The 27,198-nt window shown below is 40.6% G+C and overlaps 3 protein-coding genes across 11 annotated transcripts in view; 1 reads left to right on the forward strand and 2 right to left on the reverse strand.

The window, feature by feature from the left end:
* TSGA10 (testis specific 10) overlaps nt 1-394 on the reverse strand; it is a 169,502-nt gene extending 169,108 nt beyond the window's left edge. Inside the window, exon 1 of one of the 2 annotated variants that reach the window (XM_063649195.1) lies at nt 273-394. The gene's annotated coding sequence lies outside the window, so the exon portion shown is untranslated. The remainder of the gene's footprint in view (nt 1-272) is intronic. The other variant, XM_063649199.1, reaches the window with a different exon arrangement.
* A 134-nt stretch (nt 395-528) lies between these two features.
* LIPT1 (lipoyltransferase 1) lies at nt 529-8,525 on the forward strand. Of its 7 annotated transcripts, XM_063649204.1 has the most exons (4): nt 663-948; nt 1,062-1,124; nt 1,882-2,023; nt 7,345-8,525. In XM_063649204.1, exon 4 carries the CDS (start codon nt 7,346-7,348, stop codon nt 8,465-8,467), a length of 1,122 nt encoding a protein of 373 aa, XP_063505274.1. In that variant the 5' UTR covers nt 663-948; nt 1,062-1,124; nt 1,882-2,023; nt 7,345; the 3' UTR covers nt 8,468-8,525. The 7 variants fall into 7 exon arrangements, with proteins under 7 accessions (XP_054332680.1, XP_063505272.1, XP_063505276.1 ...); XM_063649202.1 differs by lacking the exons at nt 663-948; nt 1,062-1,124 and adding an exon at nt 544-631; XM_063649206.1 differs by lacking the exon at nt 1,062-1,124 and having other exon boundaries at nt 654-948.
* Nucleotides 8,526-14,626: 6,101 nt separating this feature from the next.
* On the reverse strand, nt 14,627-26,746 carry MITD1 (microtubule interacting and trafficking domain containing 1). 2 transcript variants are annotated; one of them, XM_054476708.2, is made up of 7 exons: nt 26,200-26,746; nt 19,306-19,407; nt 16,871-17,007; nt 16,704-16,790; nt 15,894-16,009; nt 14,913-14,973; nt 14,627-14,833 (listed from the first exon to the last, which is right to left on the reverse strand). In XM_054476708.2, exons 1-7 carry the CDS (start codon nt 26,348-26,350, stop codon nt 14,738-14,740), a joined length of 750 nt encoding a protein of 249 aa, XP_054332683.1. In that variant the 5' UTR covers nt 26,351-26,746; the 3' UTR covers nt 14,627-14,737. The 2 variants fall into 2 exon arrangements, with proteins under 2 accessions (XP_054332683.1, XP_054332684.1); XM_054476709.2 differs by lacking the exon at nt 16,704-16,790.
* Between the last annotated feature and the right edge of the window lie 452 nt (nt 26,747-27,198).

The raw sequence follows: 27,198 nt of genomic DNA on the forward strand, positions 1-27,198 counted from the left end.
TTATCATCTGCGAATACCGTTTCTCCTTTAAATGCAATGTGTCTTTTAAAACTGACTTGAATTTCTCACCTTTCGAGTTACCTGCCATTTGGACTCACTTATTTGGAGGAGATATGTAAAGACCCAGCGTAATACCTGTATGCTCAGTCAAAAGTATTTGCTGGTACTCCTTCCTGCCCGTCGTGGGACCTGACTGCTCTGGGCTTCTGGGGGCTCCCCCTAAATTTGCTCCACCAAATGCCCCCTCCAACCTGGCACGCCCGCTCTCCTACCTTCGCCCAGGGGTGGCCGTTATCTCTGTGCTGTCACGCGGGGAAGTCCCATCTGAACTGGGGCCTTATGACCTTCGGCACTTTTATTCGAACGTAGCCTGCGTCCCTGCCTCGAATCTGGTTCCCGCCCTGAAGGACCCTTACTTAGCACCCCTGCGGGCTGCCGGGAACCCACGGCCCCGCAGGCGGAGAGGCTAGGCGCGATCCCTGCGCGCCCCTCCTTCTCTGGCGCTTCAGGGGACCGGCCCTCAGGGGGCGGGGCAGCGTCGCACGCAAGGCCTGCTGGTTGCTCGGGGTCGTACGACGCACTTTTCCAGCTCGAGCCTTCGCGAGACCGTGGGTACGACCGGAAGCCGCAGGTGGGTGAAGCGGAAGCGCTTCAAACCGGGATGTTGCGGGCTGTAGCGCGTGGACGGCCGTGGGGCCTTGGGCGCGCGCGGGGTCTCTGGCGGTGGGTCAGGACCTGCGGGTCGCCTCCGCTGGTGCTGAAGGCTCCTGTGTGCACACTTTCCCCTCAGCACTTGGGACGACCTAATTTCACTGTTAGGAACGGTTGATCCCGAATACAGGAGGGAGGGTAAATATCGTAAAACATGTTGGACGCTAGCTGTATGCACGCCCCCTGGGAGCCAAAAGGGCGAAGTAAAACATGCACACGACCGTAATGAGATTCTGAGTAAGTTGTATATGATTAGAGAGGGGGCAAAATAATAGGGTCTTGGCAAGGTCTTATGAAGAAGCTGCCCTTGCCTAGAAAGATAGATGGGATTGTGCTGTTTTTGCTTTCAGTTCAGTGATGGGGAGGCGTGTTTAGCAGTGGAGTGGTAGCAAAGTGTCTCAAGAACATGGAAGGTAAGGAAGTCTTCCGAGGAAAAACTTTATAAAATTAGTCATTAAAGGGTGAGAGTAGAATGATTCAAAGTGATTTTGAAGGAACAAAATTTAACCAGACCGTCAAAGGCTTGACACTATCCCAACGACTGTGAAATATCCTGAAATACCGTGCATTACTCAGTCGGGGTCTGATCCGCTACTGGAGCATAGAATAAAAAAAGGGGCGCACCTGTGCCAGATGAATCCACGCCTTCTCTAGGGGAGAGAGGGTATTCCGGCTTAAGAGCAGGGGCTCCCCTGAGTTAAGGAAGTGTCTTCCCCAGAGCCCATTCCGTCAGACATTCATATCATGTAACTCAGTCCTTTTGTTCTGATGATATATTCACCAAGCAAACTTAAGAGTTGGCTTGTCAGTAGTGCTACAGTGAATAATTGCACAGGCTCATCTGAATATCTGATTGATGGTCTATAGTTCTCTTTGTAAATCAATAAGCTGGCAGTCGGATTTTTGGACATACCTTTGTTTTCACTTTTTCTCACTCTGTGATTTTTTTCTCATCTTTCGGGGTTCAAAATGAAATGTCACAGCCTCACTGAGGTCTGTTTATTGGTTTATGTGTTCGGGTGCTTAGAACAGCTTCTTGCATCTTTTCTCACATGACGCCTTTTTAATGAGGCTTAGCCTAACAACCCTATTTAAAATTGCAATGTAAGTTTTCTCACATACACATTTACAATCCTCTCTTTATCAGCTCTACATTTTTTTTTTTAATAGACCGAATCTCGCTTTGTTGTCCAGCCTGGAGTGCAGTGGCGCCATCTCGGCCCACTGAAACCTCCACCTTCCGGGTTCAAGCGATTCTCCTGCCTCAGCCTCCCGAGTAGCTGAGATTACAGGCGCCTGCCACCACGCCCAGGTAATTTTTGTATTTTTGGTAGAGACGGGGTTTCACCATGTTGGCCAGGCTGGTCTCAAACTTCTGACCTCAGGTGATCTGTCCACCTCGGCCTCCCAAAGTGCTGGGATTACAGGTATGAGCCACCTCGCCCAGCCATCTACTTTTTTTAATAGCCCTCCTTATCACCTTTATTCATTTGACTCACTGATGAATCCCAAGTGCTAAGAACAATGTCTGTCATGTAATTGATGAGAACTTTGTTGAATTAATACCTTTGTTGGGTTTTATTCACACTGTATATACAATACCTGGATGAATAGAGATATTTTGAGCACTATTAAAATACATGCATTGGCTCAATACATAAATTGGATCAATTCTGGAACGCTAACAAGATCACATTTTTGACCAAAGCCAACATCTTGGACTATAGTTAATTTATCAAGGTGAATGCCACTTTGATGTGTCTTGGTTAGGAATCTTTGTTCACTTGAGGGAATACATGGTATATGATAGGAACAGTAAACACAGAATAGAGATGGGAAAGGGAGAACCCTGTCATAACAGTTAACATTTCATATTTGCCAAACATGAATGGCTTATGCATATTAACACATTTAATTCTCTCAACCATTTTATGACGTCTGAGGCCATTGAAGCAGCTAGAAGTTAAACAACTTCCCTAAAGTCATTAGTAAGTGGCAGAGCCAGGATTAAAAATTTAAGTCCTTAACTACTTTGCCATCCTGCCACACTCTGCGCATGCAGACAAGAGTAAGAGCCTTAATCTTAGAAAAAGATATTTCACAAGATCTTTGACAATCTCCATATCCACAGACACCATCCAGCTTATTAGTGCCCACCACTCCTATTTGTTACTTTCTCCTTTAAGCCTGCCCCCTACCTGAACTCTGGATCCCAGTACCATCACTTTCTCAAGGGCCTCCCTTCTCCAGTGTTGCCCTCTCTTGACTCCCCTACCAGCATCTAAACATGCTCAGATCTATTGCATCTTAAGTCCTCTCCTAACTCCACATTCCTTTCTACCTACTGCCCTAGCTTTTCTACTTCACAACTAGAATACTGTCATTGTATCCACCTTGGGCCTCCTATTTACTCAGTACATCTGGTTCTTACCAAGATCACTGATAACCTTCTTGATACTGTTTAATAGAGCCTTTTCAACCCTCATCTTATTTGCTCAATCTTTGGCATTTGGCACTGTTAACCATCTTGTCTCCTTGAAGCTTCCATAATAGCATATTTAAAATTTTTCTGCCTTTTTTTCTATCCTCAGCTTCCTTTGTGAGCTCTCCCTCCTTCTTCTGTATGTCCGTTAAATATTGCTGCTCTTCAGGCTTATGTCACAGGCCCTTAAATCTTCTCACTGAACCACCTTCCTGCGGCCTCAGTTACCATCCATTGAGCTCTATGCTGTTGGCCGCTAGTTCAACACAGTCAAAATGAACCAATTATGTTAACCCCATACTTCCTCTTCCTATAAAATCTGTCCTAGGAAATTTCACCTCTTTGCCAGGCCAGAAATCGGGGCATAATATTAATAAGATAGTTAACACATATTGTGTACTTTCTTCAATGCCAGGCACTCTTCTAACCACTTTATATGTATTAGCTCATCAGACTCAGCCTGATAATATGAGATGAGTCCTGTCATTATCCACATATTAGATAACAAATCTGAGACATAGAAAAGTAATCTGCCTTAGGTCATTCAACTGATAAAGGATAGAGTTGGGATTTGAATGAGGGCAGTCTGGTTTGAGCTTGTAATCATTATATCATAAAGGACATGATGCTTGACTTCTCTTTCTCTCACCCTAATTCAACCTATTACCAAGTATTGTACATTCTCCATGCTTAAATCTCTAGGCAGTGTCTCTGAAGTATAAATCCAAAGCCCTCATGCCTGTAATCCCAGCGCTTTGGGAGGCCAAGGCAGGAGGACTGCTTGAGCCCAGGAGTTTGAGACCAGCCTGGACAACAAAGTGAGACTTCATCTCTACAAAAAAAAAAAGCCAGGCATGGTGGCACATGCTGGCTAGGGGAGGATTGCTTGAGCCCAGGAGGTCGGGGCTGCAGTGAGCCGTGATCACACTACTGCACTCCAGCCTGGGCAATAAAGTTCAAGCATTTCACTTGGATTTAAGGTTCTTTATAATCTAACGTCTACTTCTCTTGCCTTCTTAACTCCCCATTCTTGTATTCCTAAGAACCAGCCAGTAGAATTAAAGTATTTGCATGGGTCCTATCTCCTTTTCCACTAAGCTGTTGCACATTGTTAGAATTCTTTTCTTTATCCCTTTTATGTCTCAGCTTCAATGTCACATCCACTAATTAGAGCATTAGATGGCCCTCTACTGTACTTAACACCTTTCACAGCATTTAGGACACTGTATTTTAATTATTGTCTTACTTGTTTTTTAGTATCTCCCACTAGATTGTGGAGGTACTTGTTTCTTGAAGGCAAGGACAGGTTCACCTTCTTTTTTTTTTTTTTAGACGGAGTCTTGCTCTGTCGCCCAGGCTGGAGTGCAGTGGCACGATCTCGGCTCACTGCAAGCTCCGCCTCCCGGGTTCACACCACTCTCCTGCCTCAGCCTCCGGAGTCGCTGGGACTACAGGCACCCGCCACCATGCCCAGCTAATTTTTTGTATTTTTAGTAGAGACGGGGTTTCACCGTGTTAGCCAGGATGGTCTCGATCTCCTGACCTCGTGATCCGCCTGCCTTGGCCTCCCAGAGTGCTGGGATTACAGGCATGAGCCACTGTGCCCGGCCAGTTCACCTTCTTAATGTCACTCATATCCATCCCCTCCTCTCTGTCTCCTACCGTACTTTAGGCCCTCATTATCTCTAGCGTGGACAACTGCCTTAGTCCATTAACTGTTCCCCCTGTCCCTAGTCCATCCTTTATTTAATCTATACTCAACCCTGCAGAGGCAGATTTGTATAATAGCTGAGTTAACACTTCCTGCTTAAAACTTCAGTGGATCTTAGCTGCCTTTTAAAAAGTCCAAATATTTTGGTTTATTACATGAATTTATTTCCTCCCATTTTCTATCTCCTTATTACCTTGTACCTAGTAGGCACTCCATAAATACTTGTTGAGTGAATATGGTACTGTGTCAAAGTCAGTCAAGCAGAACCAAGAACAAAGAGGTTAACCAAAGTAATGCAGTCTCGGTTGCGAGGCTTCCTAGGACAGTATAGCCATAGGCTTCAGTGGAACTCGAAGACTAGTAGTGTAACTCTTTCTCTTAGGAGGGAATCCCCAAAACATACCTTACTATTAGATGACTCTTTGTCTTTGCATATGCCTGGAATATGCTCCTTGACCTGGCAAACTATCAGATTTGGTGACTCAGTTCAAGTATTCCTTCCTCTATTAAACCTCTCCACACCTTTCTAGACAGAATGTAAACTGATTCAACTTTTTGTAGGTTAGTTTATAAACTATAACAAGAGTGATGAAAATATGAAGACTCTTTAATCTAGAATTGTACTTCTAAGATATTACTTAACTAAATAATTTGGGGCCAGGTGTAGTGGCCCATGCCTATAATCCCAGCACTTTGGGAGACTGAGGTAGGAGGATCACTGAAGCCCAGGAGTTCAAGATCAACCTAGGCAACATAGGGAGACCCCCATCTCTACAGAAAATTTAAAAATTAGCCAGGCATGGTGGCGCATACCTGTAGTCCCAGCTGCTTCAGAGGCTGAGATGTGGAGATTGCTTGAGCCCAGGAGGTTGAGGCTGCAGTGAGACAATTACAGAGTGACACCCTGTCTTAAAAAAAAAAAAAGGCCTAGCTACCTAGTTATGAACTTTATTTATTTAGAACCAAACTCTTAATCTCAAGTTATACACTTTAATAATCCATTCTATTCCCAGTTCTTCAACCTGAAGGAAAATTACATTCTAAGAAATAGAATTGGAATAGAATGATTTAAGACCATAAGTAATCAAAATACTTCATTTTCATAGCTAGTATTTTCAAACATTGCCGCCTAATATTTCATTAGCAATGGTAACATGAATAATGTGGAAAGCATCCAAACATAACGAATTTATTCTTAACCTTTGTATATAAACCTGCATACTCCCAGTTGCCTCACTCTCTGACCTCAAGGGTTCATCCTAAGTTAATATTGATCTAAATAAAAGTTATGCTGCCAGTAAATCATATATCCCAAAGTCAAATAGGAAATTATTTTTAAAGTGTTACAAAAACATAATGAAAGCTTTCCACAGAAATGTTCATCAACACATTGTTGATAACCAGAAAAACTAGAAGCCGCCTAAAATTACAGACTAAGAGACTGAGTAAACTTGTTAACAATGGAGTATTAAACAGTCATTAAAGCTGATGCAAAATAGATCTAATGGGCCGACGCGGTGGCTCACGCCTGTAATCCCAGCACTTTGGGAGGCTGAGGCAGGCGGATCACCTGAGGTCAGGAGTTCCAAGACCAGCATGGCCAACATGGTGAAACCCCATGCCTACTAAAAATACAAAATTTAGCCAGATGTGGTGGCAGGTGCCTGTTATGCCAGCTGAGGCAGAAGAATCGCCTGAACCCGGGAGGCGGAGGTTGTGGTGAGCCAAGATCACGCCACAGCATTCCAGCCTGGGTGACAGGGCGAGGCTCCGTCTCAAAAAAAAAATATATAGATATAGATGTAGATATAGATTGAATGTCAAATGAAATAATAGTATGGGGAGGGAAATGCGTGTGTGCGTATACACGCTTAGAAATAAAATGGGTTTACACCAAAATGTTAATTGTGATTAGGACTATCAATGCTTTTATTTTCTTCTTGCTTATCTGTATTTTCTCATTTTTCTCGATGAACATTTGTTACTTGTGAATTCAACATAATTTGGCTTTAAGATATATTATAGGTAATGTGGCTGAGTACAGTGGCTCATGCCTGTAATCCCAGCACTTTGGGAGGCCAAGGCGGGAGGATCGCTTGAGCCCAGGAGTTTGAGACCAGCCTGGGCAACATGGTGAAATCCTGTCTCTAAGAGAAAAAAAAAAAGATATATTACATAATGTATTTGCAGCAGACTTATTGTTTGAAAACTGTGAAATTATTTCAACTGAAATTATTTGAAATTTGTCTTCATTTATTTCTTTTGAATACTTGGTTATAGCATTGCTAAAGACTAATTGTAAAGCTAAAAGCCAAAAGCAACTGCACTGGATACTTAAGAGATAAGTTTGGATTAAATAACCGATAATTGATAGTTAGAAAATAGAATTTAATGTTCCTTTTTTCAATGAATTAATTTGTTTGTCTTCCATTTTTAAAAGCATGCTGATCCCATTTTCAATGAGGAATTGCTTCCAGTTACTTTGTGACTGCCAGGTCCCAGCAGGTGGCTTTAAAAAAATAGTAAAAAATGGGCTGATTTTACAGTCAGTTTCCAATGATGTCTATCAAAATCTGGCTGTGGAAGACTGGATCCATGACCATATGAATCTAGAAGGCAAACCAATTCTATTCTTTTGGCGGAATTCTCCCTCTGTTGTAATTGGTAGGCATCAAAATCCTTGGCAGGAATGTAACCTGAATCTAATGAGAGAAGAAGGTATAAAACTGGCTCGGAGAAGAAGTGGAGGAGGAACAGTCTACCATGATATGGGTAATATCAATTTGACTTTCTTTACAACCAAAAAAAAGTATGATAGAATGGAAAATCTGAAATTAATTGTGAGAGCTCTGAATGCTGTCCAACCCCAGCTGGATGTGCAGGCTACCAAAAGATTTGACCTTTTACTTGATGGGCAGTTTAAAATCTCAGGAACAGCTTCTAAGATCGGCCGGACTACTGCCTATCACCATTGCACTTTATTATGCAGTACTGATGGGACGTTCTTGTCTTCTTTGCTAAAGAGCCCTTACCAAGGGATCAGGAGCAATGCCACTGCTAGCATACCTTCCTTAGTGAAAAATCTTTTGGAAAAGGATCCCACTCTGACCTGTGAAGTACTAATGAATGCTGTCGCTACAGAGTATGCTGCTTATCATCAAATTGATAATCACATTCACCTAATAAACCCAACGGATGAGACACTGTTTCCTGGAATAAATAGCAAAGCCAAAGAACTGCAAACTTGGGAGTGGATATATGGCAAAACTCCAAAGTTTAGTATAAATACTTCCTTTCATGTGTTATATGAACAGTCACACTTGGAAATTAAAGTATTCATAGACATAAAGAATGGAAGAATTGAAATTTGTAATATTGAAGCACCTGATCATTGGTTGCCATTGGAAATACGTGACAAATTAAATTCAGGTCTTATTGGCAGTAAGTTTTGCCCAACTGAAACTACCATGCTAACAAATATATTACTTAGAACATGTCCACAAGACCACAAACTACACAGTAAATGGAATATTCTCTGTGAAAAAATTAAGGGAATAATGTGATTCCAAGTAAATATCTTAATACAGTTTCAATTAGAAAATAAAATGTCTCATAGTTGCACATTGTATGTCAAAAAAAACCTAGTCTCTTTCAGTAACTTCTCCCCATCTGAAATTATTTATCACCTATCCCTATCTGTGTATTTCTTCTGACCTCTAGGATCCTTTCTTCTCTTTCTTCCTTCATTGATTTTATTTTATTTATTTCATTTATTTATTTTGAGACAGTCTCACTGTCACCCGGGCTGGAGTGCAGTGGTGCGATCTTGGCCCACTGCAGCCTTTACCTCCTGAGTTCAAGTGATCCTCATGCCTCAGCCTCCCGAGTAGTGGGACTACAGGCTTTTGACACCACGCCCAGCTGTTTTTTTCTATTTTTAGTAGAGATGGGGTTTCACTGTATTGGCCAGGCTGGTCTCGAACTCCTGGCCTTAAGTGATCTGCCGGCCTCAGCCTCCCAAAGTGCTGGGATTACAGGTGTGAGCCCACCATGCCCTGTCTGTTCATTGATTTTAATACCTGGCACGTGTTTATATTTCAGCTGCTGCTGCTTTTACTCTCTTGGGGCTATATATAATATTGGACACTCTGACCTCAGACTTAGTTCTCTGTTTTTCTTACCTCTCGGAGATATAACCCAGATTTCTTGCCACCTCTCCTCATATCTCAAACTCTAAAATTCTCCCTTTTAGTTATATTTTCTTATCTTTCTACTCTCCCACTAAAAATCAAGGCTGTTGCACTTTTCTAAGCTCTTAACCCTTCCCTAATCTCTCCTTGCATCATTTCCCTTCTATCCCAGCCTAAAATTTACTTTATGCTTTACTTTCTTACCAGTATTCTCATTTGCTTCTCTCCTTTGACCTTCTACCATAGCCACTTTTTAATTTTAGTCAAAACAATTGATTTTCTACTCTTTTTGGCAGGTGATGCTGGGGGGAAAGATCATATAATCATTGAAGATTAGCCCAATTTGATATTTATAATTTTCAACTTATGTATCTTTCTGCTGGTGTCAGATTTAATTCATCTCTGGTTGAGTTCCCCTCATTCTTAAGGGGAATGTTTCCACTCTTCTCAAGCTCAGAATTTCACTACTCTTACCTTGTCACAAACCTTGATTCATAATTTGGTGAGAGTTGAGGCCTTCAGAAATGAGTCCCTCCAGTCCCCATGGCCCCCCTCCTCCCCTCTCCCCTCCCTTTCTCTTCTTTCAAGACAGGGTCTTACCCTTGCCCAGGCTGGAGTGCAGTGGCATGCTCATAGGTCACTACAGCCTTGAACTGGGCTCAAGTGATCCTCTTGCCTCAGGTTCTGGAGTAGCTGGAACTACAGGTGCTCAACACCATGCCCAGCTCCCTCTTTGTTTATGAGTTGTTCTATTTTAATATATCTCAGTAGTTCCAGGCCCCATCCTTTTTTTATTTCTAGGAAGAGCAGGCATGGACAGAGGGTTTTGCCTACAATTGATTATCTCAGAGTTGGGGTGGGGTGAGTGATTGTGTTTTACAAGGTGTTCTTGGGACAAACATGATTGGCAGTTTAGCAGGTTTAATGGGCAGGTCCTTTTGTTATTTAAAAGCAATATTAAATACCAAGTAAACACAACTTTGAAGAGATTACTCATGAGCATTTCACACTTGTTACCACCTATGAAAATTATTTTTTGAGAAAGGTTAAAAATCCTGATATGATGTGCTTTGGTGTAGTAATACCATGTTTCTCCAGAGAGAGGATATCATCAGGCAAAGGGTGTTAAGGGCTTCGAGTTCCAAATTGGAAATTTGACCAAGTAACCCCTGAAACAGATGGACCCAAGGTATGTTTTGCAGTGGTTTCCCCAGAACTTTCTGAATGTTTGCATATGGGGATGAGAGAGGAGTCAAAGTGGCATATATATATATACAGAGAGAGAGAGAGAGAGAGTCTTATTTTTTTGAGACAGAGTCTCATTCTGTCACCTAAGTTGGAATACAGAGGTATGATCTCAGCTCACTGCAACCGCTGCCTAGTGGGTTCAAGTGATCTTCCTGTCTCAGCCTCCCAAGTAGCTGGGACTACAGGCTTGCACCACCACGCCTGGCTAATTTTTGTATTTTGAGTGCAGACGGGTTTCACTATGTTGGCCAGGCTGTTCTTGAACTCCTGACCTCAGGTGATCTGCCTGCCTCAGCCTCCCAGAGTCCTGAGATTACAGGTGTGAGCCACTGCACCTGGCCTTTACTCCTAGATTTCTTATGAGACTGGATGGATGGGAGTATACATGGGGAGTAGGGGAGTGTATATCAAAAGTTTGGTTGGGGTGTATTATATTTGAAATGTTTGTGTGCGTCTGAGATGTCATACAGGCAGTTGAATAACTCCAAGGAGAAGTCTTGGCTTAATTTATAAATTTGAGGGCTGACCGCATATAAATAGTATTTTAAGTCATGAGAATGAATAATTTTGGACTTATATGTCTCGGCTTAATTTATAAATTTGAGGGCTGAATGCATATAAATAGTATTTTAAGTCATGAAAATGAATAATTTTAGACTTTTATAATTCATCTAAAGTTTAAATTTTAAACTATTAAATATTCAGCATCTGAGTCCCCTTATGTTTGCGGACTTCTCCACCTGGTAGGAGGTAGAGCCTACTTCCTTCTATGGAAACAAAAGTTTACTATACTCTTTCCTGGTCTTCGTTGAAGCTCAGGCGTGGGCACATGACTTAAGCTGTGCCAATCAGATGCAACTGCTCCATATTTTGAATTAGACACTAGTGATGCAGAACATCTGGAATGATGAGAACCCTTCTCTGGAAGTAGCGACAGGGGCCTGAATTTCTGGGGTAATGAAGGCAGTGAGGCTAGCAGTGATAGTTTCCAAGCCAGTGATATCAATGATGTAGGCTACTGCATCCAGCCCTTGCATCAGTTTCAGCAGGAGTGTCATCTGATTAGTTGTGGGTAGTGATTCTAGATGTGATTTTTCACTCCAAAACCTCTGTGTCTCAGTCTATAGCTCAACTACCTACTATTCTTATAATAAACCCCTTTTTTGCTTATATCAGGTAGGAGCAGTTTTTGTTGCTTTTTACTAAGAACACTTACCATGTAATCCCTTAGGGAAAGAGTGTGAATTAAAAAAAAAAAAAAGAGGTTACTACCTAGTACCTAGCTTGGGAGAACTTCAGTATTTAAAATGTAAGAATGGAGGAAGACAGTATGTTTCATGAAAGTCAAGAGTTTCAAGAAGGCAGTAGCCAACTGGGTCAAATGCTTCTGAAAGGTCACATAATACGAGAGTTTAAAGGTGCCCATTGAATATGGTGGTACAGAGATCACTGTTGACCTTAGCAAAAACGATTTCAGTGGAGTAATTGGGGCAGTAGCCAGACTGAAGTGAGTTAAAGCAAATAGGTGGTGAGGAAATAAGAAAAAAAAAAAATACAGAGAACACTCTTTGAAGAAGTTTTTCATGAAGAATGAAAAAATAGGGTGGCATCTGGCTCGAGATGTGTGTACTAATAGGAATGATGCAGTACAGCAGGAGAGATTGCTCTAAGGCCTAAGTCCCTGTGGAGGCTAAAGGAGGTCAGGTCAAGGTCACTGCTAAAAATCTGGCCATCATCCTTATATATTAGGAATACTGACTCTAATTTTATAAATTTGATCTCTCATTTTTTTTTTAACTTAGTTTATGTTTCCTTTTACTCAAGTTTTGTATATTTACATGACCAAGTCTTTTGCTCTTAACAGTTCTGGGGCTTTCTGTTATACTCAGTTCATTACGTGGGGTTTTAAAATATGTATATATAAATTTTTCATTAATTAGCTCTGTAATACATTTAGATTTCTTTATATGGTGTCAACATCATTACAGAAAAATTTCTTTATGCAGAGTAAGACAGAGGCCCTAATGTTATTTTTTCCAACCATTTGTTGAGCTCTTTCTCCACTAACTTAAAATGTCACCTTTGTTATATATTAAATACTCATTCATACACAATTTCTCTCTTTCAAATGTGCTTCTGGACTCTTTTATTCTATCCCACTGATTTATTTGCCCATGCCTATGCCCATACATTTTTAAGAAAATTATTGTAGCCATGTCTTTATAGCTGGTCAAGCAAGTCTGCAGGTGTTAGTCTCTTTTGTCATTTAATTTATAAATTAAGTTAGAGAGAACTGACATTAAGTCTTCCCATTCAGGAATACAATTTGTCTTTCTAGTTACCCTAATTTTCTTTTATATCCCTCCATAAAGCTTATAGTTGTTCATATAGTTCTTAACACATTTCTTGATATATTTAAGCTGTACCTGGTAGGCTTCTGGTGCTCTAATTAGATCTGGGGATAGAAAATATCTAGAATGGATAGCATGTCTGTAGACTCTTTTCTTTAAATATCACAATGTCTTAGCCAGGATTTTTATAGAAGTTGGATAAAAGTTAATTGCACAGGGTTGTGGATTGCTAATTCTCCATAGTAACAGATTCATATGCTTTAGAAATCAGAATTGTTATTTTAACATGAAAGTAAAGAGGTCTAACACATGTTCGTACCTTAATTAAGAGCTACTCCATTTCCACGTGGCATCGGGTACTGGGCAAGATAAGCAAAGATACTCTGCAGAAAGGAACTTCGGATCAGGCCAACACTTGTCCAAGTGTTTTCCTGACACCCTGAATTTCCATATGATACAGCTTAGCAAATTAGTTTGAGTCTAAAATTTTTCAGATTCAATATTATCAGCATCTGAACCTGAAAAGATTTAAAAAAAAAAAATCAGGAACTGTTCTGGAAGCCCTTCCTGGCCTTTTATGCCAGCTCCATCTTGTACCTACCAGCTGTCCCACAAAAGGAAAACATAGTGTCTAAGGCTTGCCCAAGACCACTCTGTCCAACCTTTTTCCCATGGTCTCTAGCTTTGGTCCTCTACACTGTTTAACTCTGTTGAATAGTCCTCAGATGTGACATTTATACGTGCACTCTCCAATACTCAACACTGGTACTATAGTTTTCCTCTTACATATGTTAGCTTAGCTGGGTTTTTTTATTTGTTTGTTTTTTTATTTTGAGATGGAGTTTTACTCTTGTTGCCCAGGCTGGAGTGCAATGGCATGATCTCCACTCACCGCAGCCTCCACCTCCAGGGTTCAAGCAATTCTGCCTCAGCCTCCCGAGTAGCTGGAATTACAGGCATGTGCCACCACGGCTGGCTAATTTTGTATTTTTAATAAAGACGGGGTTTCTCCATGTTGGCCAGGCTGGTCTCAAACTCCTGACCTCAGGTGATCCGCCTGCCTTTGCCTCCCAAAGTGCTGGGATTACAGGCATGAGCCACTGTGCCCAGCCACATGTTCTTTGAGCTGTGGACTGCCCACTACCTCTAGCGTACAACCCCTCTTCCAGCCTGTCTCCATGGAATCTGTTCTGTCTCCAACCACACAACTGGCATCTGGATGAAAAGCTTACCCAGAACAGTTGATTCTAAGCTGCAAGGCTTTACAAATGTGCCAGCCAAAGTGAATGAGCTGCAAAATGCATTTGGATTAACTGAACGGGTTGATTTGCCTTCATGGAGTTAGGTAATACTGCACAACTGCATGATGGTAAATGTTTACCAACGACAATTATCTTAATTGTAAAAAATTAACATTTTACTTTGCTGTTTATTAGACCCCAAGCCCATCTGTCTTTTTTTTTCTTTTTCTTTTTTTTTTTTTTTGAGACAGGGTCTGGCTCTGTCACCCAGGCTAGAGTGCAGTGGTGCAGTCTCAGCTCACTGCAGCCTCAACCTCCTAGGCTCAAGTGATCCTTCCACCTCAGCCTCCCAAGTAGCTAGGACTATAGGCACATGCCACCATGCCTGGCTCATTTTTTTTTTTTTTGCAGACACAGGTTGCCCAAGCTCCATCTGTCTCTTTAAAAGCACTCTAATCCATGGTGTCTTTCCCTCCTGGACTTAAAACTCCCACAGGCAAAATTAAGATCTAATTCATCTTCCTAATAGATGCTCATTATTTGTTGACATGCTCCCGCAACCAAGTAACAGAGAAGCTGGTAAAATGTTTAAATTAGCTGTATTACTTGAAAGAAACATTGTAAATCTACTGAGTAATATATTTACAAAAATATTTAGGATTGTTCCCACAACTGAACGATGGATCCATAAATTAGTAGAAATATAAAAGTTTATTGTTAAATTCATACATTATAAAAGTGATCTTTTAAAAAAATCCAATATTCAGTTAAAGTAGACATAATACAAATTAGGCTACTGCCCATCATATATTTTTTGTATGCTTCTTATGAAAAATGTCCACTGTTGTTTCATGACATGGTCTTAAATCAAAATCACAATATCCAAGGGAAAAACGACTCTAAGAAGAGAAGAAAAGAGTATCATTAAAAATGATACAAAAACAGTGCTACACATTTACTCATAAGATTATATCCTACCTGTGGTTTCTTAAAATAATCAAGTCCCCTTCCAATCTTAATCATCCATCCATTGTTGAACCTGTTGAAATTAGTATATAGTATTATATTCAAGACATTTAAGTCAGACTATTAATAAAGCTGTAGTGTATTAAGGGTCAGCAAAATTTCCCCCTAACAAAGCAAACCACTTCCTCCAGTGGCATGAGTTGAATCAAACCTGGGGTTCATTATGAGCTTTGTCCACAATGAAAACAGTCATAGAAACAATCAGTTGATTTAATTATCTGATAGTTTAATCTTGAATTTCAGCTTGTTGATAAAACTTTTTCGTGTTCTGCTAACAAGTGGTGGCAAAGTGTATTCAGGGAAACTGGTGGTGTTTCAAGAGTTCCCCTACCTAGAGATGGGGAATGTGCAGGAGGAGCCCTGGACCCCGACCTCTGCTTTAACTACAGCAGCTGCATTTTCATCTGTTTTGCATATTTAGTTTGTGATTAAGTTTTTATTAAAACTGAGTGCCCTTGCTATAAACATAACCACTGTGCTAAACAAAAGGAAGATATCACTAAAATAACTGCATATTCTGTTTTCTTATAGACTCAGGAAATTGTCATGCCTACTAGAATATTTAATAACCCATAAGAAGTAAAGCCACATTAAGTCAATATTAAGTTGACTAGAAAATAAATTATTCTAATATCATAACACTATATATACAGTTGAGTAGACAGAAAAGTATTCTCTTTTTCTGTGACACAGAACATGTAAATATTATTCCATTAGGAAATATTAAACTCACACACAAAACACTTGGCTTACTTTGTCAAAAAGAAAGCCAAGTGTTTTTTTTCTTCTCGAAAGTGAAAAAGTACTAAATGGAGTTTTATTTGAATTTTAAATATTTATAAATTATTAAGTATATGCAATTATATAAAACATTTACAAAAATTTTAAGTATATATCAACTGCATAAAAATTAAAACATTATTGTAGACTAACCTAATTTCTCGGTCATGTATTGAAGAAGAGTATTGAACTTCCAACAGCACTCCGTGACTCCTGAGTGACTCTTCTATTTCTTGCAGGCCTCTACTTTGCTGCGCTTGCTCAATGCCCTGTTAATAGCAAAAATACGATTATCTGCCTCAGTTATTATTACTATCTTAAATTATCCCTAAGCTATACAATCTATATCACAGGTGGATTAAGATGGAAATGTTCTATACTAGTTTCAATGTCTGTTATCTCAAAGAAACAACCAAACAATATGAGGTAGTTTAAAGAGCAATTGTTTTTATCAAAATCACCTTTTTTTCTAATGTGAACATAACTCCATCCTGTCTCCTTAAATGTAGTTTAGAATAGTTTTAGTCATCCAAGTGGAGCTGACACCTTTTGAAATCAATTGTAGAAATCATAATTATTTAGAAGCATTCCTATTTTAAGTCAAAATCAAGATAGAGATGCCCACTACCATATCATGCTACCATGCCCCAGATATAATAATTGGTAAAGAAACAAAATTGTCCATAGTGCAGACAGTGTGATTGCCTCCTAGAATATCCAAGAGACTAAACTAACAAACTATTTGAATAAGCGCATTTAGCAAAGTGGCCAAATACAAAATCAGCATCCTAAAATCAATAACTTTTTTTATGACATGTTATGCATACTGTTAGATAATAAGTTAATTCCCAAGGAAATAAATCTAGCTGAAGCACTGCATCTGTGTTTTCCTTGACTGGACTACATCTTGTAACTGAATAAAGTTAATAAGTTAAGAAAGAGTAAGTGCTTTCAGGTACCTACTTCATCCAGAGAGGTGAGAAGGTGAATAGTTTTTACTTTACACGGTCTCTTAATAAGCATCTCACAAAATCGAAGAAAGTTATACAGCTAAAAGACATTAGAATGGATTATTACTAATTTAGTACATTCAATATGATATTTCATTATATTTTAGTATGTTCACATACCTGATGAGTATGTCTAATATAAGGATCTTCTATCCAAACTTCTGTAACTGTCTCATGAAGGTATTCGCGAAAAAGTGACTCATAACTGAAACCTGTTGCATTCTCTTCTATTTTAATTTGCTTGTGATATTTTCCATCTATAAAACACAGGCTTCAACAGTAAAACCAGTGAGCATTTTTTTTACACATTTTATATTTTATATAGAGTGATTAATCAGCATCAGATACATATTAATTTTTTTAACTTATTCAGCAAATACTTATTGAATGCCTACTAAATATCATATACATTGCAGGATGTTACATGTACAAAGGTATTTAAGGCAAACCACTCCATTAAGTGATTTCTGCCTTCACAGAGGCTAGGCAAGGGGGAAAATCTAGAGGTTTCCTGGAACAGGTCCTTGAGCCAGATCCTATAGACCAGGCAGTTTGTTGAAGGGAGTAGTGTATATATAAAGGTATCCAATAACTTCCTGTCACCATGGGTAGCACCACATACTAAAACTCAGTGGCTATCTGGTCCTTCTCTTCAGACTTGTCTTTTTATGTCTTGCAATCTAATAACTAAAGTGAGTATTAAACATGAATGCAGGGCAGGGCGCGGTAGCTCACGCCTGTAATCCCAGCATTTTGGGAGGCCAAGGTAGGTAGATCATTTGAGGTCAGGAGTTCGAGACCAGCCTGGCCAACATGGTGAAACCCCAGCTCTACTAAAAATATAAAAAGTAGCCAGGCGTGATGTCAGGCGCCTGTAGTCCCAACTACCTGGGGGGCTGAGGCAGGAGAATCACTTAAACCCAGGTGGATGTTGCAGTGAGCTGAGATCACGCCACCACACTCCAGCCTGGGCAACAGAGCAAGACTCTACCTCAAAAAAAAAAAAAAAAAAAAAGAGAAAGAAAAAACATTAATGCAGTATAATATGAAGCTTCAAAGTCTTTCTTGGCACGTGTAGAGTTTTAAACAAATTTTTAGTACTTCTTAATAACTCAAGCTAAAGACTGGGATGTCACAGGATCAATAGGATAGATCTATTGCTTTTGTTAATTCAAAATGAGCATTGAAAAAATTATCAGAAACCTTTAAGGTTTTAAAAAATTATGACCCCTGGCTGGGCGTGGTGGCTCACACTTGTAATCCCAGCACTTTGGGAGGCTGAGGCGGGAGGATCACCTGAGGTCAGGAGTTAGAGACCAGCCTGACCAATATGGCAAAACCTCAACTCTACTAAAAATAAAAAAATGAGCCAGGCTTGGTGTCGGGTGCCTGTGGTCCCAGCTACTCGGGAGGCTGAGACAGAAGAATTGCTTGAACCCAGGAGGCAGAGGTTGCAGTAAGCCGAGATCACGCCACTGCACTCCAGCCTGGGTAGCAAAGCGAGACTCTGTCTAAAAAAAAAAAAAAAAAAAAAAAAACCCTAATGGTAGCCCCTAAATTATACTTTACACTTTGTTTAAAAATCAGTAGTTTGGATTCTGTTCCAAATATTTCCACATAGATAATGTTGGCAACTATGCCTTATTTTTTAAGCCAAGATAGCCACATAGAGGTTAAAAATTTAATTCCATGTACTCAAAACCACAATGCTGAAGGTACTATATTTCATCAATGTTTTGGAGTAAAATTTCATTCTAAATTTCAAATCGGGGCTAAGGAAACACAACTTTATTCCCACTGAACAAAGGAGCTCAGTGGGGGGTCCCCAGGGTATGTACTGATACAGAACAGTAGGAAGAGATGGGGAAAGGGGTGTAGAAAGTATAGAGAGGAGGAAAAGCTGGGGCCTGGGGGCACTGGCTTTTGAGGGCAGCAGTACCTTTGGCTATAGCAAGCAGCAAGTATGCACTCAGGTAAGGGTGGAAATGGCCATTTACAGACATTTGTAAACTGGGTGCTTAGGAGTAGGGAACTAATAATAGGGAACAATACCTACCTGACCTCTAATCATTAGGAATGCTTAACTCCTGAGGTGTTTTGATTCACAACAAAATCTGAGAGAAAGCCCAGGAGTTTCTTTAGCTTCTTTCATGATTTTGGTCATTTCATAAAGCGAAATATAAATAAAATACACAATTTACATTCAGTATTCCTCTGTAGTATTTCTTAACGTAGGGTCCACACATAAGCTTCATAGGGATTTGTGAACCCCTTAAAAATGGCATGTAACATTCTCCAGTATGTATAGCTTTCATCAGATGTTCAAAGGGGTGTCTGACATTCCCACCCCGAACTAAAAACAAAAACCAAAACAAACAAACAAAAAAATTAAGAACAACTCCTGTATGGGAGTGGAAATACAGATTAAATCCTGTAAGCTCCCAGGGACAACTGGTCCAGACCACACAGAGCTCCAAAGGGCAGGAGCCAGAAACATTGGGTGAATGGACGGTCACAGTTGTTTATGGATGCGTTTTCTAAAACAACCTCTTTACCTTCTTTTTCTTGGTCCAAGTACTTCTTTATGTTTTCCGCTCTGTCCATGTATTTGGAAATTTTTTCTCTGAGATTACATCTCTTAGTATTATCTTTGGTACCTACAAATTTAAAAATATATATTATCAAGTATCAAAATAGTTTTTCTATTTAATTTGGGGATTATTTTCAGTTTCTCAAGTTTTCTACAAATTTCCTATCCTCTAGTATGGCTTGCCTCAGTCCTCAAACATACATAATAAGCTCAAATTTGGCTTGAACATACAAGACCTTCATAGTTACACAAAGTGTGATGCAGCTTGGTTTAGGAGTGGGAGCTCTTGACACTATGTCTCATCTCTGGGACATCAAATCTGGTGGGATGAAAGGTGGCTCATTACATGTCAAACTCATGTCTGAGCACTATTTTATCCTAATTACCCACAAGTTTGAAATTTTTGCATAATTAAAAGATAGCAAAAAATATTTATCTTCCACAAAACCAGCTACTCTTCCAGACTTCCCCATTATAGTTAATGCACATTTTTCCAGCTACCACAAAAATGTTATTTTTGAATATACACGATCATAAAGTTTTACCCCAACCACCCCTCCTCCCAAATCAGTCAACAAATCACTTCTTGTTCCTCCCCTTCTTTCCTTTCAACATCGCTTATATTTTCCATAATAATCTCATTTTTTGTTTGTTTGTTTTGAGACGGAGTCTCGCTCTGTCGCCCAGGCTGGAGTGCAGTGGCATGATCTCGGCTCTCTGCAACCTCCACCTCCCGGGTTCAAGCAATTCTCCTGTCTTAGCCTCCCGAGTAGCTGGGACTACAGGCGCCCACCACCATGCCTGGCTAGTGTTTGTATTTTTAGTGGAGACTGGGTTTCACCATGTTGGTCAGGCTGGTCTCGAACTCCTGACCTCAAGTGATCCTCCTGCCTCGGCCTCCCAAAGTGCTGGGATTACAGGCATGAGCCACCATGCTCGGCCCATTTTTGTATTTTTAGTAGAGACGGGGTTTCACCATATTGGTCAGGCTGGTCTCCGACTCCTGACCTCAGGTGATCCGCCCACCTCGGCCTCCCAAAGTGCTGGGATTACAGGCGTGAGCCACAGTGCCCAGCCAATAATTTCATTTTAATCTCTCATTTTAAAAAACATTTTGAGTTTTTTATATTTACAGAAAATTTGCAAAAATGTTACAGATAACCTCCTTCACCTAGATTCTCCTAATGTTAACGTATTACAAACCATACTACAAGTATCAGAGCTAGGAAATTAACACTGAAACAATACTATGAACTCATCTACAAACCTTATTTGAATTTCGCCAATTTTCCCACTAATGAAAGTTTGCTTTCTGTTCCAGGATCCCATATTGCATTTAGTTATGTGTCCTTAGTCTCCTCCAATCTGTGTTAGTTCCTTAATCTTTCTCTGCCTTCTATGACCTTGACATTTAGGAAAAATATTGGTCAGTTATTTTTGCAGAATGTCTCTCATTTTGGACAGTCTGATGTTTTCTCATGATTAGACTTGGTTTATGCATTTTTGGCAAGAAAATCACAGAAGTGATGTGCCTTGTTCAGTGGGTACATGATGTTGATGTGTCTTACTACTGATGATGTTAACTTTGACCATTTGGTAAAGGTGTAGTTCAGATTTCTCCACTGTAAAATCACTATTTTCTCTTTTGTAATTTGTAAGTACCTTATGGAAAGATATCCTGCTTCCCATCACTCTTTCTCCCACTAATTTTAGCATCTGTTGATGGTCCTTGCCTGCGACAACTATGACTGTGATGTTTGCAAAAATGGTGGTTTTCTATTTCCGTCATTCCTTCTCAATCTATTTATTCAATTAAATAGTATTGGCTCATGGATATTTATTTTACTCTATGAGTTATAATCCAATACTATCATTTTCCTGCTCAAATTTTATCAGCTTTGGCTTTGACATCTCCTTCATGTTAGTTCCTGTGTCCTTTTGTCAAGCCCCCATAGCTATTATTTCCTTACATTTTGATTCAGGATTTTTTTGTTTCGTTTTGTTTCGTTGAGACAGGGTCTGGCTCTGTTGCCCAGGCTGGAGTGCAGTGGCATGATCTCGGCTCACTGCAACCTCTGCCTCCCAGGCACAAGGAATCCTCCCACCTCAGCCTCCCAAGTAGCTGAGACTACAGGCACATATTACTATGCCTGGCTAGTTTTTGTATTTCTTTTCTATTTTCTGTAGAGACGGGGTATCATCATGTTGCCCAGGCTAGTCTCAAACTCCTGGGCTCAGGCAATCCACCTGCCTTGGCCTTCCAAAGTGCTGGGATTACAGGCATGAGCCACCATGCACAGCCACAAGATGTTTTAAACCAAACTTGTCCAACTCTTGCATGTGGCCCAGGACAGCTTTGAATGAGGCCCAACACAAATTCATAAACTTTTTTTTTTTGAGACGGAGTCTCGCCGTGTTGCCCAGGCTGGAGGCGCAATCTCGGCTTACTGCAACCTCTGCCTCCCAGGTTCAAGCAATTCTCCTGCCTCAGCCTCCGGAGTAGCTGGGATTATAGGCGCCTGCCACCACACCCGGCTAATTTATTGTATTTTTAGTAGAGACAGGGTTTCGCCATGTTGGCCAGGCTGGTCTTGAACTCCTGACCTCAAGCAATCCACCCGCCTAGGGCTCCCAAAGTGCTGGGATTACAGGCGTGAGCCACCACGCCTGGCCATTCGTAAACTTTCTTAAAACATTATGAGGGGGGTGTGTGTGTGTTTGTGTGTTTAAGCTCATCAGCTGTCGTTAGTGTTAGTGTATTTTACGTGTAGCCCAAGACAATTATTTTTCCAATGTGGCCCAGGGAAGCCAAAAGATTTGTTAAAACTAATCTTGTTTATTTTTTGCCCCAGCCTTGAAATACACTTTTCCAAGGAGCCTCAGTCACTTTTATTGAAGAATGGCATTGAGAAACCAAATTCTGGGTGCCAGCTGTGTTCATTGCTGCTGGGGGAGTCCCACCACTACTTCTAGACCTTCTCAGTCAATACAGCTAGGAGGTATATGTAGGCTTACTAACACATACATCTATATATACATACATCTATACGTATTTCTGTCCATCTATATAAATATTAAAAACCATGAGTTCATGCTGATAACTTTGATTCCACAGAGCTCATTCTAGCTTTCCCCCATCCCTCTCCTGCCCAAATAAAAGCAAAACACAACCTTTCCTCAACATTGCTAGACTTTAAATTATGTAGTAGTTCAGTCTTAGTCATTGTCCTTGATCAGCTGGCAATGTCTCACACATAGACCCATCCTTCAATCATTACGCTACAGTTTCTCAGGCTTGGACCCTTACAGCCATCTTTGATTCCCATTAACTTTACTCCCATATCTAATCATGTGCCAGTGCCCCCTCCTTATCTTAATACTGGTATCATCTCCCTGGTTCATTCAGGCCCTTATCATGTCTCATCTTTTTAAAAAGGTTTTATGTAATTTTAATTGGCACATAATAATTATACATATTAATGGGGTACAATGTGATGTTTTGATACATGTATACATTGTGTAATGATCAAATCAGGGTAATTAGCATATCTGTCATCTCAAATATTTATGGTTTCTTTGTGGTAAGAACATTGAAAATCCTTCATTCTAGCTATGTTGAAACATACAACACATTATTAACTCTAGTCACCCTATTGTGTAATAAGACACCAGAATTTATTCCTCTTATTTAACTGTAATTTTTTTTTTTAAGAGAGACAGGGTTTCACCATGTTGGCCAGGCTGGTCTCGAGCTCCTGACCTCAAGTGAGCCACCCACCTCAGCCTCCCAAAGTACTGGGATTGCAGGCGTGAGCCACTGTGCCTGGCATCAAACTGTAATTTTGTACCCTTTGACCAACCTCTCCCCATTCCTCCTACCCACTGCCCTTCCCAGCTTCTGGTAACCACTATTCTACTCTCTACTTCTATGATATCAACTTTTTTAGATTCCACATATGAGTTAGATCATGTGTTATTTGTTTTTCTGTGTCTGGCTTATTTCACTTAACAATTTCCTACAAGTTTGTCCATGTCACAAATGACAGGATTTCATGTTTTATGGCTGAACAGTACTCTACTGTATATATGTACCACATTTTCTTTATTCATCTGCTGATAGACACTTGGGTTGATTCCCTATCTTAGCTATTACGAATAGTGCTGCAGTAAGCATGGGAGTACAAATATCTCTTCAACATAATGATTTCATTTCCTTTGGATATATACCCAGTAATGGGATCAATGGATCATATGGTAGTTCTCTTTTCAATTTTTTGAGGAATCTCCATACTGTTTTCTATAATGGCTATACTCACCTCTTATTTTGATTCCAGCAGGAGCTCCTTAATTGGTCTGCTTAATTTCAGTCTCTACAGGTTAGTGTCTAACTTACATCCTTGCCATATTCAGTCCTTTATTCCAGAAATATTTATTGAGAACTAACAACATGCCAGGCACTGTTCTAAGTGCTGTGGATACAGCAGTTAGTAAAACAGACACAATTCTCTTCTATCGTTCAAGTAGGAAGAGAACAATAAAAATAAATTGGCAAAACATGTATATTAGATTGAGGTAAGTGCTATTAAATAAAATAATGGAGGAGGACAGGGAGTGCTGGGATGGGGTTATAATTTTACACTGGAGGTCTGGGAAAGCCTCACAAAGAAGGTGGTATTTGTGTAAAGGCCTGAAATAGGAGAGAGAGTATGCCATGCAAATAAATATCTGTGAGAAAAGAGCACATTCCTGAAAGAGACAAGCCCTGAAATGCAACTCCAATTATGTTACTCCTTTGTAAAAACCTTAAATGGTTTCTCCTTGCCTGTGGAATGAGTTAAAATCTCCTGGTAGTCAAGGCCATCCACAATGTGATCCAAGCCCCTATCTACCTTTAAACTTTACTTCTCACTCTTCCTCTTCAGACACATGCTCAACCAAACTACTTATTTCATAAGACAGCACAGGAATTTGAAGACTCTTAGATGAATTTCTGACTTCTGAAATTCTTTTTCCTCCAAAGCTCCAATCAAACTCCACCTCTACCTTTCCACCCTCACATGACCTTTAACTGTTTAAATCCTCATTGCGTTTATCTATAGCTATCTCTCTCCTGGCACTTATTCCCTGTATTAGCGCTATTTGCATTTTGGTCTTAACCCATCTATGTGACATCACTGTCTCTGTAACCTCTACGGGATCAGTGAAGCACCCTAGAGCAGAACTGTGATTCTCCTGCTTCAGATTCCTAGTGCAGCCAAAACTTGAGCAGTGTTCCACCTGACCAACACAGTACACCATCTGTCTTTTGGGATTCAGTATACCGGAGTCATTGAGGTCTTGGGCTCGACTGTGACTCTGCCACCTCCTAGTGGCAGAACTTGAAAGCGAACAATACTTTTTATGCTGTAAAACGAGAATACCACCAACTCCTACTTGATAGGGCAATTGGTACGGATGAAATGAGATCATGCTTTTAATGTTCTCTGTAATGCCTGGCACTCAGCACTGAAACGTGATAGCTATGCTTATTGCTGTTGTCACTGTCATCATTATCATCAAATAATGCCCCAGGCAAGGTAGAGTTTATAGTTATTTTTTCTTTTTTTTGAGACGGAGTCTCGCTCTATTGGCAGACTGGAGTGCAGTGGCGCGATCTCGGCTCACTAAAACCTCCGCCTCCCGGATTCAAGCAATTCTCCTGCCTCAGCCTCCCAAGTAGCTGGGACTACAGGTGCGTGCCACCATGCCCGGCTAATTTTTGTATTTTCAGTAGAGACGGGGTTTCACCATGTTGGCCAGGATGGTCTCGATCTCTTGACCTCATGATCCACCCGCCTCGGCCTCCCAAAGTGCTGGGATTACAAGAGTAAGCCACCGCGCCCGGCCGGTAGAGTTTGTAGTTCTGACCAAAGCACCAAACCATAAAGGGCTCCCCTCTGCTGCCTCAAAGATTCTGTAACACTTATATAATTATAAGAAGCTTAAACTAGAAAGCACAGAGGGAGCTTAGTCCAGACCGGGAGTGTCGGGGGTTGGGGAGCAGGAGCTGATCTTATCAATTTAATACATAAATATTGAGTGTCTACTGTGAGCCAGGGTTGTGCTGGGTGTTAAGGAATATTTGGGTATTTCTCAACATTGAATAAGTAATAGGAAAAGTCTCACTGTCTCCTCCACAACCCTGCGCATTTCTCACACCGAACTTCATCCGTTTAAGAAAAACTTTTCTTCTTCTACCGCTACATAATTTTACTTTGGCTTGCTTTAAATGCAAATGTTTAAACAGAAAATTAAAAATAATCGTATAATAAACACCCTTATTACCCATCACCTAAATTTTTTAAATTAGCATTTTTGCTCAAATAGAGCTTCGATTTTTAAGAAATTTTTGCTTAAGGAAAATTAACTAAAGACATCATAGCATCTCTTTCTAAAACACTTTGGTCTGCATCTCTAAAAATTAAGGATAGTTTTGGAAAAAAAAATCATATTGCCTAAGAAAATAATTTTAATGTCCCCAATCTATACTCAGACTTTTCTAATAGATCCAAAAATGTCTTTTAAAGTTCGTACAAACCCAGGTCCTATCAAAGCTTATATATTACATTGCGTTATATCTTATATCTCTTAAGTCTTTTAAAATCTAGACTAGTAGCCTCCCCACCTTTTCTAGATGACATCAATCTATTAAAGATCTAAAAGAAAGCGGCCCAGTTGTCCTGTAGAATATCCCACCTTCTGTATTTAACTGCTTCTTCGTGGTGTGGAAAAATCATTTTTAACTCATTCACTTCACCCCAGACACAGCAGGAACCAGCTCCTTTTCCTCAGGTCCTCCCCGCCTTGGCTCATTGCTCACCTTTCAGAACCTGCAGAAGCAGATCAATCCCCTCTTGGTAACACACCAGAGCCTGCGGATACCGCGACTCCGAATCTAGTTGTACCGCCCGCTTTAGCACAGTGGCTGCAGCTGTGCTCTGCGGATCCTGCCCCAGCCCGAACTTCGCCATAATCGGGAGTTGTCCTCCGCCTCAACCCAGGATGAAGTTGAGCGGGTCTGCTGCGCTTCCGGGAAGTGGCCATGTGATACCCAGGCGCCTGCGCTCTCTTTCTAGGGACTTTCCTGAGTGGGAGGGATTTCGCCGGAACAAAAATGCCTCAATTTGCAGGTCGCGCTCACTGCGACGGCAGGCTTTGAATGTAGCACTTGGTAGTTCTTCCTCTGCTCTGCTTCCCTTCGGAGGAAAAGTTCAGGCTGAAGGTTTAGCGGGTGCTGGTGAGTGGGGAATGAGTGGCGGAGAGTGCGGCATTCTTCGCAAGGTGTATCCGGGAACCCTCTGCAGATCCTAATTGATTTTCCCTATTGCGTTCTGAGTTGGCCTGTTACGACAACCTAAATGGGTCTGCGCCTGATCCCGTCACATTGGCTCCCGTAAGGCCACTGGCCTGCAGGATCCCCCCGTTTCCCAATTTGCAGGATCCAGGCCCATGCGGCTTTTTGTGCCCAGACTCTTGGAGCTCAAGAACGGAGCCGCCGAGGCTGGACAGCTTGGGAAAGGGAACCCAAGCAGCATTTTCTGTGCTGCTGCTTTATTCATGACTTAGGGTTGCCATTGGGTATTAAGGTTGCTTTTTTTTTTTTTTAATGAAGATAGAAAATTGTCTTTATTTTTGTATTGCTTCATTTTATAATGCAAACATCCAAGAGTTGGCAGTTAGAATATTTGCCATTTTATTAAAACTGATTTGTTACCATTTTGATCGAGACCTACCAAAAGCTGTTAGTTCTGCCCTTTTTGCTAAGAGGCAGTAATGAGGGCTGCCTACTGCTTGTTAGGCACTAGGAGTTCAGAGAAGA

The sequence above is a fragment of the Pongo pygmaeus genome, chromosome 12 (assembly GCF_028885625.2).
Source record: "Pongo pygmaeus isolate AG05252 chromosome 12, NHGRI_mPonPyg2-v2.0_pri, whole genome shotgun sequence".
NCBI lineage: Eukaryota > Metazoa > Chordata > Mammalia > Primates > Hominidae > Pongo > Pongo pygmaeus.